At 41.2% G+C, this 17,104-nt stretch overlaps 1 protein-coding gene across 1 annotated transcript; it reads left to right on the top strand.

Moving 5' to 3' along the window:
* Window positions 1-1,804: 1,804 nt before the first annotated feature.
* On the top strand, window positions 1,805-7,442 carry LOC124003340 (heme transporter hrg1-A-like). Its single transcript, XM_046311505.1, has 4 exons — window positions 1,805-1,866; window positions 1,946-2,092; window positions 4,791-4,958; window positions 5,453-7,442. Exons 2-4 carry the CDS (start codon window positions 1,963-1,965, stop codon window positions 5,587-5,589), a joined length of 435 nt encoding a protein of 144 aa, XP_046167461.1. The 5' UTR covers window positions 1,805-1,866; window positions 1,946-1,962; the 3' UTR covers window positions 5,590-7,442.
* Window positions 7,443-17,104: the final 9,662 nt, after the last annotated feature.

Below are 17,104 nucleotides of genomic sequence, written 5' to 3'. Positions count from 1 at the left end.
CTGACAAGTTATAAATAGCTCTCTAAGGTATGCAATGGCTAACATGACAAGAGGAACTGATGATGCATATATTTGCATTGTTTGCTCTATAACCCATTAATTCATACGCCACTGTGATATACAATAAGGCAGTGACAACAGACACACAAAAAACTACACATACATTTGTTTCATCACAAAACCAGAGAGGAACATCTGTCCTGTGACAGATGTGCCTGTAATCCAAGTCACTGGGAGGCTGAGGTTGATGGATCAAGTGAGCTGAGGAGCTCTGGGCTGCAGCACACTATGTCGAACGGGTGTCCACGCTAAGTTCGGTATCGATATGGTGTTCCTGGGGGAGCCCGGGACCACCAGGTTGTCTAAGGAGGGGTGAACCGGCCCAGGTCGGAAACGAAGCAGGTCAAATCCCCCGTGCTGTCCAGTAGTGGGATAAGGTGAACGCACCAATTTGTAAGTCGCTCTGGATAAGAGCGTCTGCTAAATTACTTAAATGTAAATGTAAAATTCCACGAAGCAAATATTGCAGTGAACATACAGTTATATGCAGCATGGTCAAGCAAGTTAATGTTTTCAACAGTTTACTAAAGAACTACTGATTTAGAACCACGGAGTTACCACAAGTCAGCACAAAGACAACGGGAGCACTGCCTCGGCTACTCCAGCTCCATTTCAACTTAAACATTTAAACATCATCAAATCAACAAAGCTATATATGCTTAGTTTAATACATTGAAAACAAACTTAAAGATACCAAAAACAATTTAGTCCAATCAATGTTGCTAAATATCATGTGGTTGTCCATGGTACTTATTTATTGCGTGCGCGCGCATGCAAGTTAAACAAATAATAATTTTGGGGACTACTTGTAGACTAGTTGAACGCCAATGCCGTCCTCCTCTCTTTCATGTTGGCAAAACGGTCTATGGCTCCATACGCTTTTCATTTTTGTTTTCATAGGCTACCTATCAAAAATGCTTGCTAGCCTAACTTCCTCGCATGGGCAACAAAAAAAGAAGCTAAGTTAGCTAGCTAGTTAACGTGAGCCTACTAGGTTACATCTAGGATACATATTGAACTTTAATCGCCTCAGGCCAGTGACACAATATATTAGTTTATGGTTAGATCAGAATCGCCGTCATAATCATTGGCCTGTACAGAGAATGAAGTCAAAACAACAAGTCCAAATCCCCATCTCCATCCATGGTTTAGGAAAATCCCGATTTAACAAGCTAGCTACTGCAAGACATCACCACAAGTGAACCAGAAACGGACACGCTTTTCTGACAATTCTGACATATTTCTCATGGTGTCATTTAATTGGTGTGAAGCCAAATCCAAACTGGCCTCCCTTGGGGGACATTTTGCTGCACTAGGACAACCCACAGTTGAGCTCAGTTCAACGCTGATTCGATAATTATTTTATAATTGTTTTATCAAGGAAGACCAAGTGCTTGCTGGTATCAATCAATCAAACGCTACAGCAGCAACATGTCATACTCTTTTGTTCCAGACAGTATCAGATACATGGGCTACACATTACTGAGTCAGAGGGGCGCTGTTTCCCTCACTCAGATGATTTCTCCAGTGAGATTCAGCCAATAGCGAATTGATGGAAAATTATGAAAACGCAGAGAGACGAAAGATAAATTATTTTATCATTGTAATTTTTTTTATTGGTCAAACCTGGGTTCCCTTGGCATCCATGAATACACACCATTGACTGCAAAAAAATAAGATATTCCCAATAGCATGTCTTGCAGGGGGACTTTTATTTTGAAACAGTCCGCGATCGTGTTGGCAGCATAATATCCTGCTGCTTGGAGAACTATAATCATCTGTTTAGCTAGCTTGAGTCGAACAGAGGTGAGTTTCTCAAAATAAGACACTTGTTTTTAAACGTTGAAGTTATAGTTTCCACCCCCCCCCCCCATTCTACTTGTAGCGTGTCACCTGTCCCCAATGGGGTTCAATAAGACGTACATCAGTATCGGGTATGCCTCTTTTGGCATGCTTATGGGATTCTCAGCGTTTCTCGTGTGGAACATCGCGTACAACCAACCATGGACTGCTGCAATGGGAGGATTATCAGGTAAAGACAAGTATTAGCAAGAATGTAAATAATTGTTTATTGTGTGGATAATAAGTAACAGTATACACTGCAGTATTTTAAGGATTTACCTCTTACCATTGGACTCGCATGAGCTGAACATTGCCACAGTAGGCTACCCATCTCTTACATTACTGTTACACGATTTTAGAGTGACAAATTGTCAGAAGCACACACTTTAATTAGCCTTTTCAAATTTCTAAACGTTCTACCTAAAGTCCTAAACGTTTTACCCCAGGCATTCTAGAAAAGTTGGACTGTTAAACTTCAAAGAATAGCTAACGTTACATGGCTATACACCACGCTGGCTCCATGATCTCTAAAACTGTAGCTATAACGTTACAACTTTGGCAAATGTAGTAACATTCATAGTATAAGACCTATGTAATATCTAGGATAACTTTATTACCCAGTAAAACAAGTAATAGGTGTATATCCAGCACTGTCTACGTTCGTCTTTCCAACGCATTTCCAGCTTTATGCATTCTATATTACCAGCTTGGTTAACCTGGAATTCTGGAACTTCCTGATGCTTCAACCACACTGGCTAAAAAACGGTCTGGTGTCAACTCAAACTCTATTTCTGCGTACACTGCTTATTGGGACTGAAAGCTTTTGATACGTTTCCTCAGATGCATTTAGCACACGTGTCCTGCTACTCATCCCATTTGAAGTTCTCAGCATCACCATTATAATTTGCTGGTCTAGAGTGGAAGCCTGAACCTACCATAAAGTAATACTTGTCTTGCGCATTGAACATAATCTACTCTACGCCTAGTTAACAACCATGTAAAAAAAACGTTACTTTAGAAAGTTACTGAATTGCTTAGGCCTAGTATTTGCATGAAGTGACTTTTTAAAGTAAAGTATTATTGATGTGTTACATAATGACTCACTAGGTCAGGGGTTCCCAAACTTTTTCGTGCAGGCCCACCTTCCAGCCCATGTCAGCTAAAAATTCTCTGCACCCCATGATAAAAAATGGGGTGCAGAGAATTTTTAGCTGACATGGACTAGTTGATCTGGACATTTCTGACAAGTTATAAATATCTCTCTAAGGTATGCAATAACTGATGATGCACTACCTAATTTCGTAATTGTGCCTTGTGCTTTCTACTGTTACAACTTTCAAGAGTAAATTCAAAGCTGGACTGAGTTCTTTCAAAAAAAAGAAACCCTCGCCCTGCACATTTTGGGAACCACTGCACTAGGTAACAAGTGGTGCATTTATTGCTGTGAACTTTGTCCTCTCAGGTCAGCAAGCTGATATCTGTGTGACTTTCCTCTCACCTCTCTGCTGTAGCCCTATTGGCAAACAGAACAGTAGCTACATTTGCATATTTAGTGTTGTAGGTCAATTTCACTGACAATGCATGTCTTGCTATTTTTTTTAACATGAATGAGAACGACTTTTTTTATAAAGTGCCATGTCACTGATGTTCTTATCAAGGCCAAATCCATATCTTTGTTGTGTAGTTGTGATAACAGCATGTGATGCCTGTGCCAATACAGAGAGAATCAATAAGGGTGCAATTCTTACTAGGGTTTTCCGTGGCATGTGCTTGGTTGGTCATATGATTCTAGAGACCATGAGATGGGGAAATGAGTGGGGTCAGCATGGCAGATTGACACAGCCGAATAAGCCTATTCCCTCTAGAAATGACTCATGGGGGTCAATTGAACTTACTAGCTTGGCTGCATCCCGATTCTCTACACTTCCCCCAAAAAACCTCCCGTCGTGAATTTCAAAAGCATTGGATTGATTTATCCCTACGCATTGGCTAGAGGGAATTTCAACCATTGTTAGAGCCACGACAGGATGTGTGCAAGTGCACACTTCAGTAGAAGGGTGTCGGAACTGTGGCTCAGCTCCACTCACTGTCTGACCATGCTTGAAAGGAAGCAAGTCGGGTACTTTCCAACCTCAAACACTGTTTTAACAACCAACCCTGAAGAGAAAAACTCGAGTTTATGTAGGCTACTTGCTCATTAGTTTTGGGCCCATATTCAAAATGAGCGTCGGAGTAGGGGATGATTTAGGATCTTTTTCCATACGCTCCTTGACATTGCCACTTTGTCCTGTCTGGCATGGTCGACTTGTGAAGACCATTTTTAGCCTAATATTGTGTAAGATGCGGTGAAAGTGGATTCATGAAGGATAGTGCTATACACTAGTGCTATGGTCCAGAACCAAATGTGGTGTGTGGTTATGAAACAGTAAAAGAGGAACATGGAGGAGTGAGTGACAGAACAGTGTGATTTGAGACAATGACACAACAAAATATTACATTGTTCACCGCTAAAATGTACATGTCATTTAGCAGACGCTCTCATCCAGAGCAACTTACAGTAGTGAGTTAATACTTATCTTTTTCCTTTCGTACTGGTCCACCGTGGGAATTGAACCCACAACCCTGGCGTTGCAAGAGCCATGCCTCTACCAACTGAGCCACACACACTGACATCGTCTATACCAACAGGACCTAAAGCTCAAGATTGTAGTTAGACAAGCAAAGGCATCTCTTGACTTGAGTGAACCCCTCACCCTCCCAATGCTTTTTTTCAAATACAGTTCAATTCTACGCTGTGCAAATACTTGCGATGGTCACAGGTGCTTGTCTCATGTCAGTAATTGACTTTAGTGTAGGGTTTGTGAACGGCTTGTGTCTTTCTCCCTCAGGTGTGCTGGCGCTCTGGGCCCTCATCACCCACGTCATGTACCTGCAGGACTACTGGCGCACCTGGCTGAAGGGCCTCAAATTCTTCCTCTTCATCGGAGTCGTCTTCTCCCTGCTGGCCGTGGTGGCTTTCATCGCCTTCCTCTCCCTTGCCATTACCAACAAAGAGTGTGAGTTTCACACACACACACACACCTCCCCCTTCTCTCATTCATTCATTTACTCCTCCGTTCATCCTAATTTGCTTCTCCTCCTCTCCCCTTCACTTGCTCTGTTCATTCACAACTGGCTACGTCTCTTTCGCCATTTGCTTCCCTTCCCGTCCTCTGTTTCATCCATTGTACTTTTTTCTTGTTGTGCATTAGGATGTATTTAGTATTGCATGTCTTAATCTGTTAGGGCACGTACATATGATGAAATCCATTTCCACACAAAATGTCTGCTTGCCAGAGATTATTTGCTCTGGCATCACATGACTCCATGGGGTTATTCAATGTGAGATCCTTGCCCTTGTGTATGCTATGAGCCTGAAGCTTTGGTCACTTTTCCTACAGGAACTTTAATTGAGAAGCACCTGACTCAATGAATTGTGTAACGGTGTGCCAACCATGGCTTTTTCTCTGAGTCTGCAAGTCTCATGTCTGTCGTATCTTGTGGTTCCCAGCCATGACTGACCCGAGGAGCCTGTTTCTTTCGGGCGTGTGGAGCTTCATGACTCTAAAGTGGTCCTTCCTGCTGGCTCTCTATTCCCACCGCTACCGCAAGGAGTTTGCCGACGTCAGCATCCTCAGTGACTTTTGATGAGGGCCCTTGAACAGCCCCCCCCCCACCCACCCAATGGAGGTCTATGGAAGACTAACTAGCAGGGCTCCTAACCTGAGGGTGCTAACTAGGGGAGAAGGGAGGGAGTGAAGATTTGAGGGGTTGGTGAAGCCAAGTCGTCATGACGAGGATGAGTGCTGGAATGAGGGTTGATCTGAAAGGCGTGGGGTAGCTGCACATACACCAGATGTCTTCCACCAATCGCTTGCTTATAAACCCACACGGAGGGAGTGAACGAGTACACACTTTGGGGAGAAGGGTAGTGAATCGGAACGCAATCTGTGTGTTGTCTGTGTTAATGGGAGAATTAGTACCTGGACCTCTGTCCATGCCCGCACCTTCTCGGTTAGACCCCCCCCCCCTCTTTCTATATCTGTAAACAGGGTATGCTCAACCCCTGCTAGGCCAGTTTATCCACAAGTTCATCCCTATGTTATGCCTTTTATGGATTTGACTGTTCCCATGTGTATGTATGTGACACTGTCTGTGCTCCTCTTGTATGTCTTCGACACATGTTTTTAGAGTCAATATCTCCCTTTTTATGAGATTTGAATCTTCTTTTTGGTGACTTTGTGGGTAATCCTTGTTAATTGTGTACATCACATGTGAAAACTCATTCCACGGAGGGCCTAGTGTCTGCGGGTTTTCGTTCCTCCCATGTACTTGATTGATGAAGGTCACTAATTAGTAAAAAAACTCCTTTCACCTGGTTGCCTCTGTTTTAATTGAAAGGAAAACCCCAAAACCTGCAGACACTAGGCCATTCGTGGAATGAGTTTAAAAACCCTGCTGTACATCTTCCTGTGCTTATATACATAGGAACATATTCTTAACAAGATATATAATTGAGTACATGGGTCCTTCTGTAGCTCAGTTGGTAGAGCATGGCGCTTGTAACGCCAGGGTAGTGGGTTCGATCCCCGGGACCACCCATACGTAGAATGTATGCACACATGACTGTAAGTCGCTTTGGATAAAAGCGTCTGCTAAATGGCATATATATGATGTGGTTTTATGATTCGTTTCCATTCTCTTGCCACAAGGGGGGAGTCAGTCGATCAAATGTTGCGGCTGTTGGTAAAACATCCCACTCATTTAGAAAGTTGTTAGAAAACAGAGCAAAGTTTATCTGCATACATATAAAACATGCATTATACACAACAAAAGGACACATCACAGGCCTGTTTGGGGAAATCCTAGTAGTCTTTTCTTTTATTTTTAGGATGACTGTTTTGATTTGTGTTATCGATGTGTGAACTTTTAGTCCTCAGAAACCTGCTGTCACTTCGGAGTCAGTGTATGTGCTGAAGCAACTACATTTAGAGTATCATGTCTCAACACTTATGTATTATGATACAGTTATAATGCTTTGGAAATGAGACTTGTGTAATGTCTTATAGTGTTACACCTGTCAGTGTTCGACACGATTTCAAAACATCCCCCACAAATAGTTTTTGAAGAGATTACCGTCACAGAATGTTAGAACAACTGCCTTTTTTTCACAACAGTTGCCAATGGAAACCCAACTGCCTCGTCTTATTTGAACGGAGAACGCTCAGAGGGAGCGTTTGTGGAATTTGTGTCATTGCTGTGCCTTCGCTTTAGCTCTCAAACGTTATTCACCATCATCATACTGCTGCTTATGGAGATTAATTTGATTGTGCTCTACCTTTTTTTCCCCCCTTGACATCTGTTTGCTTCTCTGTGGGCTACCACATGTATCATATTGTACTATAAAGAAACATGACATTGTGTATATCCACTTGTGTGTATGTCTGTTGTACAGGTATGTCTGTGTGAGAGCCATATTAATAAAGTATAATTTTATGACAGCCGTGTGCATTACACTGGGGGTGTAGTACATCTCGCACAAATTCATACACAACAGTTGTAACTTTGTGTTATATGTCGTTTGTACAACCGGCATGTGTACTAGGCCTTGGGCATAGTGGCCATAGACTAATTAGATTTTTATAGTTCTTTTGAATTTGTTTTACTAGTAGACATAAGCTAAGCCTTTCCATCAAAGCATTAACTACATTGTGGAGGAAGTGATTGCACTGTTGCTGGGGTGCACCCAGGGAAGGGGTTGAATTGAAGGGGGGGGGGATTGGGTTCTATCACCTTAATGTTTGGACACAACACACACTACATGACATAAAGGATATGGACACCTGTTCGTCGAACATCTCATTCCAAAATCCTGGGCATTAATATTTTGCTGCTATAACACCCTCCACTCTTCTGGGAAGGCTTTCCACCTCGAAGTTGGAACATTGCTGCAGCAGCTTGCTTCCATTCAGCCAACAAGCATTAGGGAGCCCGGGCACTGATGTTGGCCGATTAGGCCTGGCTTGCAGTCAGCGTTCCAATTCATCCCAAAGGTGTTTGATGGGGTTGAGGTCAGGGCTCTGTGCAGGCCAGTCAAGTTCTTGCACACCGATCTCGACAAACACAGAATCATCTAGAATATCATTGTATGCTGTAGCATTAAGATTTCCCTTCACTGGAACAAAGGGGCCTAGCCTGAACCATAAAAAAAACAGCCCCAGACTATTTTACCTCCTCCACCAAACTTTACTGTTGGCACTATGCATTTGGGCAGGTAGCGATCTCCTAGCATCCGTGAAACCCGGATTTGTCTGGACTGCCAGGTGGTGAAGCGTGATTCATCACTCCAGAGAATGCGTTTCCAGTTCTCCAGTCCAATGGCGGCGAGCTTTACACCACTCCAGCCGACGCTTGGCATTGCGCATGGTGATGTTAGGCTACTCGGCCATGGAAACCCATTTCATTACGCTGTCGACGAACAGTTATTGTGCTGATGTTGCTTCCAATGGCAGTTTGGAACTCGGTAGTGAGTGTTGCAACCGAGCACAGATGATTTTTATGCGCTTCAGCACTCGGCGGTCCCGTTCTGTGAGCTTGTGTGGCCTACCACTTCACTTCACTGCTGAGCCCTTGTTGCTCCTAGATGTTTCCACTTCACAATAACAGAGCTTACAGTTGAGCGGGGCAGCTCTATCAGGGCAGAAATCTGACAAACTTACTTGTTGGAAAGATGGCATCCTATGACGGTGCCACATTTATAGTCACCGAGCTCTTCAGTAAGGCCATCCTACTGCCAATGATTGTCTATGGAGATTGCAAGGATCTGTGCTCAATTTTATACACCTGTCAGCAACGTTTGTGGCTGAAATAGCCGAATCCATTTATTTGAAGGGGTGTCCACATTCCTTTGTATATTTAGTGTAAATCAGATGCATTATAGGACTTCTCATGGACAAACTTTATTAAACGACATTATAAAGGCTAATACATGGTTATAACAAGTTATAAAGCATTATACCTGCAAGATGGTATATACCTGCAGGCTGTTACCCAGTGCTAAAGTAAAAGTAAAGTGTCACTCATTATGGTCTAATAAAAATGTATTTACTTCTGCCATCTACAAACCCCCAAATTTAGCACCTGTGTGTATTTTTGTGGTTGTAGTACAGTTACCATGGTAATGTTTCTCAGATGGATTCTATGAGGGGATGAGGGTTAGAATGTCTGGGGAGCCCCGTGTGTTTTTATTTTGAGGGAAGGAAACATTGTTGTTTTTATTTAGCCAGGTCAGCCGTGTAGAAACAGACCTCAGCATTAGAGTGGGATTTACACTGAGAAGGAGGCAGCCATTTTCCAACTCACTCAGCCCACATTATAAAAGAAAACACCCTATAGCACTGCAGGCAACAGTAAACGCTCGGGCAATAACCGGCGCTTTGAAGTTAGGCAATTATTCAAATCCATCCATATTTTTATTTTGCCCCCTCAAAGGGGAGTTGGGAGGATGCAAGGAGTTTTGGTGTATGATTTGGTTTAGACATGTGTATGATAAAAGGGACTTTGAAGTTCATATGAAAAAAATATGTAAATTACATGTTGGTTACCTCTGTTGAGGTGATTGACACAACAGATGCAAATGCTGATACATTGCCAATAGCTTTTTTAATATATATATTTTTTTAAACATGACATTACCATAATAGGATAGTGGTAGTGAAGCTAGCACAGAGCTCAACCAATTATTTAATTAAGTATCTTCCAACTTTGATCCTTTATATGAGACCATTTTGCTGCCCTCATCCTACTTCCCTCATTCTACTCTTTTGTTTTAACAGCATTCTTGTTGGTACTTATATATTTATTGCATTACATTGGTTTGTTTGCAAGCCCTCAGCGTCACGTTGTATAAAGGTAATTGCAATGTTGTGGTTAAGTAGCCATAGCAACAAAAAAAATTTTTTTATCTTGCTTGTTATAACATTTTACATTAAGACACTGAAAAACAATCCTCATTACTTTCCATTGAACAAGTTGTAGGGGTTGGACCAAAAGACCGTCCTATTAAGTTTATACTGTAGGCAGTAAAATGTGTGTGTCTTTGTGTGGTATGTAAAGGGAAGGGCAGGGGGGGGGGGACTCCTTTCCAGCAAAATCAAGGAAGGAAGTCATCTAAGACTTAACTGACAGAAATAATGAAATTGAAAAAAGAAAAGGAAACTTGAAAAATGCAGGAATATTTCAAATTTCCTGTTGGAAAAAAATCAAGGTAAAAGTAAAACCTTTGCGTATCTTTTCACACCACATCTTCATCAAATGAATTAAAATCATTTTTAATAATCTGATATTTGATATTTTTTTATTTTATATATTCAAATGATATATTCATTTTGTCAGACATACTTCAAATATATTGGTAAATGCCAAACAGCAATTGCACCTAAAATATTATATGGGCCGCATATGACCTATGCATAAAGTTAAGTGATTAACTCTTCGTTATAGTACAGTTCAGATGGGACAGTCACAGTAGGCTTTACCTGTTCACCTTTTCTTGTTCTTATACAACTTCATCATATGGTAACATGTATATAGGAGGTCGTATAGCATTTATAAGGCCATATCCACATGATACCATAAGTACAGTATATACTGCGTTCTATAGAAGGTGAACACATTTTGAAGTTTATCTGTATTTAAAGTAAGCCTACATCTGTGTGCCATCGATATCCATTGTTGCACTTTGCATACAGGAAAAAACGGCTATTAGGAAAATACCCATTCAGCCCCAAACATACTTTGGTTCATGAGTATTTATAAAAAAAAGTAGTACAAAAAGTACAACAACAAAAAAAATACGTGAATGAAAAGCGAACATCTTGATTTAGTAGAGAACCAGATGGCTGCTTTGACATTAAAAAGGCGCTTTGGCATTTTGGAGAAGGCAGTTTCGGAATGATTTCCGAGGAACTTCCGCAAAATGCAGTACAAAGCCCACAGATATTTAAGCAATATCCATTGCAATTTACTGTTTTATTTACAAACTGAAACATATGTCTCTGGACCTTTGGCTTCTTTTCCCTTTTCCCCACTCTCTTTCTTCTTCCTCTCTTTTGCTGCTAAACCATCTCTCTCTCTCTCTCTCTCTCTCTCTCTCTCTCTCTCTCTCTCTCTCTCTCTCTCTCTCTCTCTCTCTCTCTCTCTCTCTCCCTCTCTCTCTCTCTCTCTCTCTCTCTCTCTCTCTCTCTCTCTCTCTCTCTCTCTCCTTTCTTTATAAGTAACATCAGGTGATTAACCCCTTCACTTGGCAGCAGTACAGTAGGATGGCCGACCTTCAGGTTCAATCAATGTTTGCCTCTCCGACTCTTTTGTTTTCTGTGCTGCTTCGCCCATGGACCACAGAACCTTGCATCTGAAACATTTTAGGAGACACATTTTTTTGCCGTTCTGAGCACAAAGGGATATGCCATGGCAGGGGCAGGCGTTTGAAGTGGCTTCATAGGGAGAACCAGTACCAGAACACGTAGCCGAACATAACTTTCGTAAGGTAATCTAATCTAATGGAAAAGGGGGATTGATTTGACTTTAAAAGTATTACGCTTTGAAGCTAGCTACAGAGTCATGTTGATATTTCTAATGCAATTGCTCTGTTCTACGAATGGTGATACACAGGGCCTGGTCAGAGACATCTTCTGGGTTTACTCTAATGCGTTCGATGTGTTCGGATTGAAATTAATTCTCCTCATGCCCAGTTGGTGCAGTGTGATCCACCCACTCACTCATCAATGCATTCCGACTCTTTGAGGGGTAGCAATAGATCACTATCCAATCACCCCCTCCACTGTAATGTCTGTGATCTAAGGTTACCTCAGTTGGCTGGACCATCCAGAGACATTCCCATCTATCAGATGACGGGACATTTCTTACAAGGGCCCAGCACTGGTTTTGTCACACCGTCAAGATAGAAACCTACGTAAACCTTGTTCTAAATCTAGATTTTCTGCATATTAATACCAATGGGCAACGCTAGCTGGCTTAATGTGCCGTGCGTCAAGTAGTGATAGGGCACTTGTTCAGTCTACGGTCATTTTGTGACAAGTGTGAAAGGAGTTAGCAATGCTAATCTAGCTAAGGCTAGCGTTCACCACATAGTTCTGCTTGGCTGTGATTTGGAGTGAGCTATGCTAGCCTAGCCTAGCCTAAACATGCTCTATATAGTTCTGCTTGGCTGTGAACTCCACTGGGACTGTTTGTAATGTGCCATGGATGGACCCTGGGACTTAAACACTGTAATCAGAGCCAGCGCAGGATATTGGCTAAATTACACATGAAAGCAGGGACATTTAAGGGAAGCTTAAGTGCTAAATATTTTTTATAAATTACAGCCTAATATAGAGAGATAAGTCTCAGGCAAACTGTAATAACACAGGTTAGCACGCAGAAGTGGAGAAAAAAACCCCGCTTTTAAAGCAGGATTTTTTTAGTTGGTGCTGCCTTGCTCTGTCCACACACACACATGCGGCACAGCGACAAACTGTGTGTGTGTGTGTTTTCAAAGGACCAGATTTGCCATAAGAATACATTGATTTCATTTCATTAGCCATCAAAAAGAAAAGTGGAGGAAAAATCTCTTTTGCTGGCTGTTGAAGTGAATAAAAGTGCCCCAGACCTGCCTCTCTCCCAGCTTCAAAGCCCTCAACCCCTCATCACTACTTATAGTCTATATCTATATACATCACCGTTCCTCCTCTGTTCACCACCCCCCGTTCTTCACCGCCATGCACCCTCACTCTCCACCCACCCCCTCTAAGTCGATACCCCACAGGATGTCCTGCTCTACAGGGGGAAATGGGTCCCAGATGTCTGCTTGTGTCCCATGGGCTCCAGAGGAGGGATGGAGCAGTAGCGGTAGGAGGCATGGGTAGGGGGAATGGGGCGAGCGAACTTTTAAGGTGAGAAGTGTGGTGAAGAGTATATTCTCTGACTCATTTTCAACGGGAACTACATTACTCAATGCTTCCATATTATGATAGAAGGTCCACATGCCATCGATCAGTTGTCTCTCCTCAACATTTTCTAAGAACTTTACAGGAAGGCAGTAATTGAATTGACAGTATTATGGGTTTAAGAAAAGTTTTTTTCTTCGTTGCGCAAAAACTTCAAAAGTCCGTCCTCATTCAACATACGCATTCCTCGGAACAGTATTTCAGTACTATGGATCAGTTCAGACTGAACCATATGTGCCAAACTTAAAGTGGACATTACGATTGCCTGTGCTCCTCTTTGATATCGAAGCCATCTCTATATACAGTGGGGGCCGAAATTGTTTGAAAATAAATACTTCTTATACTGAGGTATATTGTATGCAAAAAACAAATATTATTTTATGCTAACACAATTGCTCAGATAAATAGATTTTTTCAAAAAGGTGGCGGTCAAAATGATTGACACCCTTAAAGATTATGAGTAAACTAGCCAACAAACTCTACAAACTTGTTTGAGGAATTTGCTTTTTGTTTTGGTTGTGTTTCAGATTATTTTGTGTCCAATAGAAATTCATTATAAATAATGTATTTTGGAGTCAATTTTATTGTAAATAGGAATATAATGTTTCTATACACTTCTACATTAATATGGATGCTACCATGATTACAGATATTCCTGAATGAATTGTGAATAATGATGAGTGAGAAATTACAGAGGGTCAAAGATCATACCCCCAAGACATGCTAACCTCTCCTGTTATTATTAGATAATGGTGAGAGGTTAGCATGTCTATATTTATAAGAATATTTAGGGGTGTCAATAAAACAATGTATTACTTGTTAAACAAAATCTCTTTCTCTGAGTAATTGTATTAGTATAAAATAATAGAATTTACCAATTTTCTTGAGCATACATTATAGCTCAGTATTTGAAGGATTTCTTTTATGCAGTCATTATTGCTCATCTTTATCAAGGGTGTCAATAATTTCAGACCCCACTGTATATCCCTTTGATATGGTGCAGTCTATTTGCACCTACAGGAGAGGTTCGTTATTACCCCCCCCCCCCCCCCCCGAAAATAAAAGTCAAAAGAGAAACGGGCCGGAGTGTTTAGTGAAACATTATGTAGAGACTCTGACAAGGAAATGAAATGTGCAACATCAATCAGCCTATGAGGACGGAGATCAAAAGGCCCTCCACACTCCTGCATCTGGTTCTGTTTGGACTGGCCTTTCTTTTTTCTCTTCCCCTCCTTTCTTTCTTCTCTCTTTTCCCTTCCTTTATTCCTCTCCCATTCTCTGTCCCTCTCTTTCTTTTCCCCTCTGTTCTGCGCGAGGGGTGCGCGTTCCCATGCTGTTCCTGTTAGGCTGTCGTTCGCTCATTCTTTCCATGATGGTGGCATGGAGGCATGCTCTGCTAAGGTAAGCAACCCCAAGGTTAGCCCTGGACGGCCCAACACAACAATGGGCTTACGTGTCCCTCTTCACAAATCCACTGTCTTCAGGGAATTGACCTGGGAATTTTGGTTCAATTTTGGTTAAACATGTTAAATGTAAATGTAAATGTAAATGTTGTGTAAATAAGACCTGTTTCAATTCCAATGTGATGTTCACTTTGGCAACAATGCGGTATTCGCATGTATAAACCTTTATGATCTCTTGTAATAAGACTATGTCAGATTACATGTCAACATTTCAACAGACTGAAATTGGCTGCTATATAGTCAGGATCAATATGAGATTATTCTAAGACATTATAAGGGGGGCCATACATGATCTTAACAAGTCTTACATTGCATTTTAACTGCAGGATAATGCAGTATACCTACATGCTAAAGCACAGTGTTACCTCCACTTCGATACCTTAGCTGCTGGAATTCCTATTCTGAGTTGATGGGAGTTGAGTGGAGTTGATCCCAGCTCTCTTCAATAGGCCCAAATTAAACGTGCCCTTTGCAATCACAGAGTTCACTAACCCCTCTCCAAAACCCCCCTCACAAATTCTCTATCTTTCTTCAAGTCCTGCTATAAAGCTGTCATAAGACAAATATAACATATGTCATAACCTAAAATGACAATTCATATAAATGACTTGAAGTAACTATTCATGTCTACTGATACATTTGAAATCCACAAACTATGTTCATTGTCAAGATTTGAAACGGAAGGTTCTTTCTCATTCACTTTTTGCTGTCAACAGCTGTAACTATAGACAATGTTACGTATTCTTTATTTCTCATCCATGGTAAGAATTACTTTTGTATTATGATATAAGACAGCTGTTCTAAGCTAATGTTACACATTTATAAGTTTGACTCTTGAAGAAATCGAGAGTAATGTTAAAGTATTTTAAATGGGAAATCTTAAGGATTGCACCTGTACGTATGTGTAACAACACTGTCATGCATGAAACGGTAAACCTATGCAACAGTTGGTTTTAATGCATATTATTGTCATATTATGTCATTTAAAAAATATATATATTTAACCTTTCTTTATTAACTAGGCAAGTCAGTTAAGAACACATTCTTATTTTCAAATGACGGCCTACTGGGGAACAGTGGGTTAACTGCTTTGTTCAGAGGCAGAACGACAGATTTTTACCTTGTCAGCTTTGGGATTCAATCCAGCAACCTTTCGGTTACTGGCCCAATGCCTTAACCACTAGGCTACCTGCCACCCCCCACCCCTCCAAAGAAAAAGCAGTATACAGAAAATAGTCATCCTATTTGTTTTAGTTTCAGTAGATATATATCCTTGACATATTGACAATTCTATGTGTGTGTGCGTGCGTTTCTACGTGTATTTGTATGAGTGTGTGTGTTGTTCCTTGTGGTGTGGCCCTGCAAGCCCAGATGTGTGTTCCCCTGGGTTACCGGTGTGGAGAGAGAACATGTGTCTACTCCGCCAGAGGGCATGGATGGCATAATTAGCAGCCCTCTCACCTTAGTGGTCACAGGGTCAGAGCTTATACAGGGTCAGAGCTGGGCCATCCCCATGGCTACATCTCTCCCATATAGTGTTTGCAGTGGATAATACATGGCGATCCAATGATTTAAATGGAGACACCCATTCTAGTTATTCTATTTCTATGGGATAATGATGGGAACATTAATACGGTAGATTTACCTGTCTGTTTTGAAAAGTTATTTAGAAATTCATATATTGACTGATCTTAATGTACTTTAGATTTACTAGGTTGTGTGGCATATTTTCTATTTTTATACTGAGAAAATGTCAATTCTCTGTGGCAGTATGGTATTAAGGTTTAAAGGTCATGAACAGGCAAAATCATGTTTAATGAAATGGGATAATACTTGAAGGAAACCAGATCAAAGTATGAAGACCAAAGTATGAAAAATGACTGTTGCTTCTACATTGATAAAGTTTGATAATAAAGTTACTGGTCTCCTCCCCCATGTCAAACACTTGGATTCACAATTAAGGTGACATCACCTTAACTCTCATTTTAATACACCAATGTTAACATTAAATGATCTTACCTAATTCAAATAAGTACCGCCTTGAAACCAACATCGGAGAAGGCGTGTTTGCAGAGGGGCGCGGTTTAAGTAGCTACTCTACTCATGCCAAAATGTGACTGTAAGGGAGTCAACAAATATAATACAAATTGACCCTATTCATCGATGGCAAAGATACTTAAATGTTTGAGCTTTCATCTGTGCCTGGTGTTAGACAGTTACAGGCTAGCTAGGTCTTCAGACAACATGGAACAAGGTGGGGGGGGGGGGACTTTCAAAACTCAGACGCTGTTGTCAAGTCAACACATCCGTCAGTGTTGCTGTGAACCACATCACAAGAGACATGCTAAATGGGAGATGAAGAAAACCTACGTAGAATTGATGCAATTTCAATTTTTTTTAGTTGCTTTGTGTACCACCACATTTGCTTGAGATGATTTTACTGCAAGACTGCTCACTGCATCCAAGTTGCTTGACATTTCAAAGAGCTGTCAGTCGAGGGAAGCTCCCGCCCACTCAGTATTTTCACAATGACTGTTCAGGACTTTTCAAATAATAATCACAGTGGTGTTTTTTTAAAGCTTGTGTGAGCTGTCTCGGTGAAATGTCTATTTAGGTATTTTTGTAAACAGAAACGCAAGATCACTGTTTGTGAAAATCCGTCTAAAGATATTAATCCACATGTTATTTTCCCCGACT

Source organism: Oncorhynchus gorbuscha, linkage group LG18 (assembly GCF_021184085.1).
Source record: "Oncorhynchus gorbuscha isolate QuinsamMale2020 ecotype Even-year linkage group LG18, OgorEven_v1.0, whole genome shotgun sequence".
Classification (NCBI taxonomy): domain Eukaryota; kingdom Metazoa; phylum Chordata; class Actinopteri; order Salmoniformes; family Salmonidae; genus Oncorhynchus; species Oncorhynchus gorbuscha.
The sequence above is the reverse complement of the archived record's forward strand: the minus strand, read 5'-3'. Positions and strand labels throughout refer to the sequence as shown.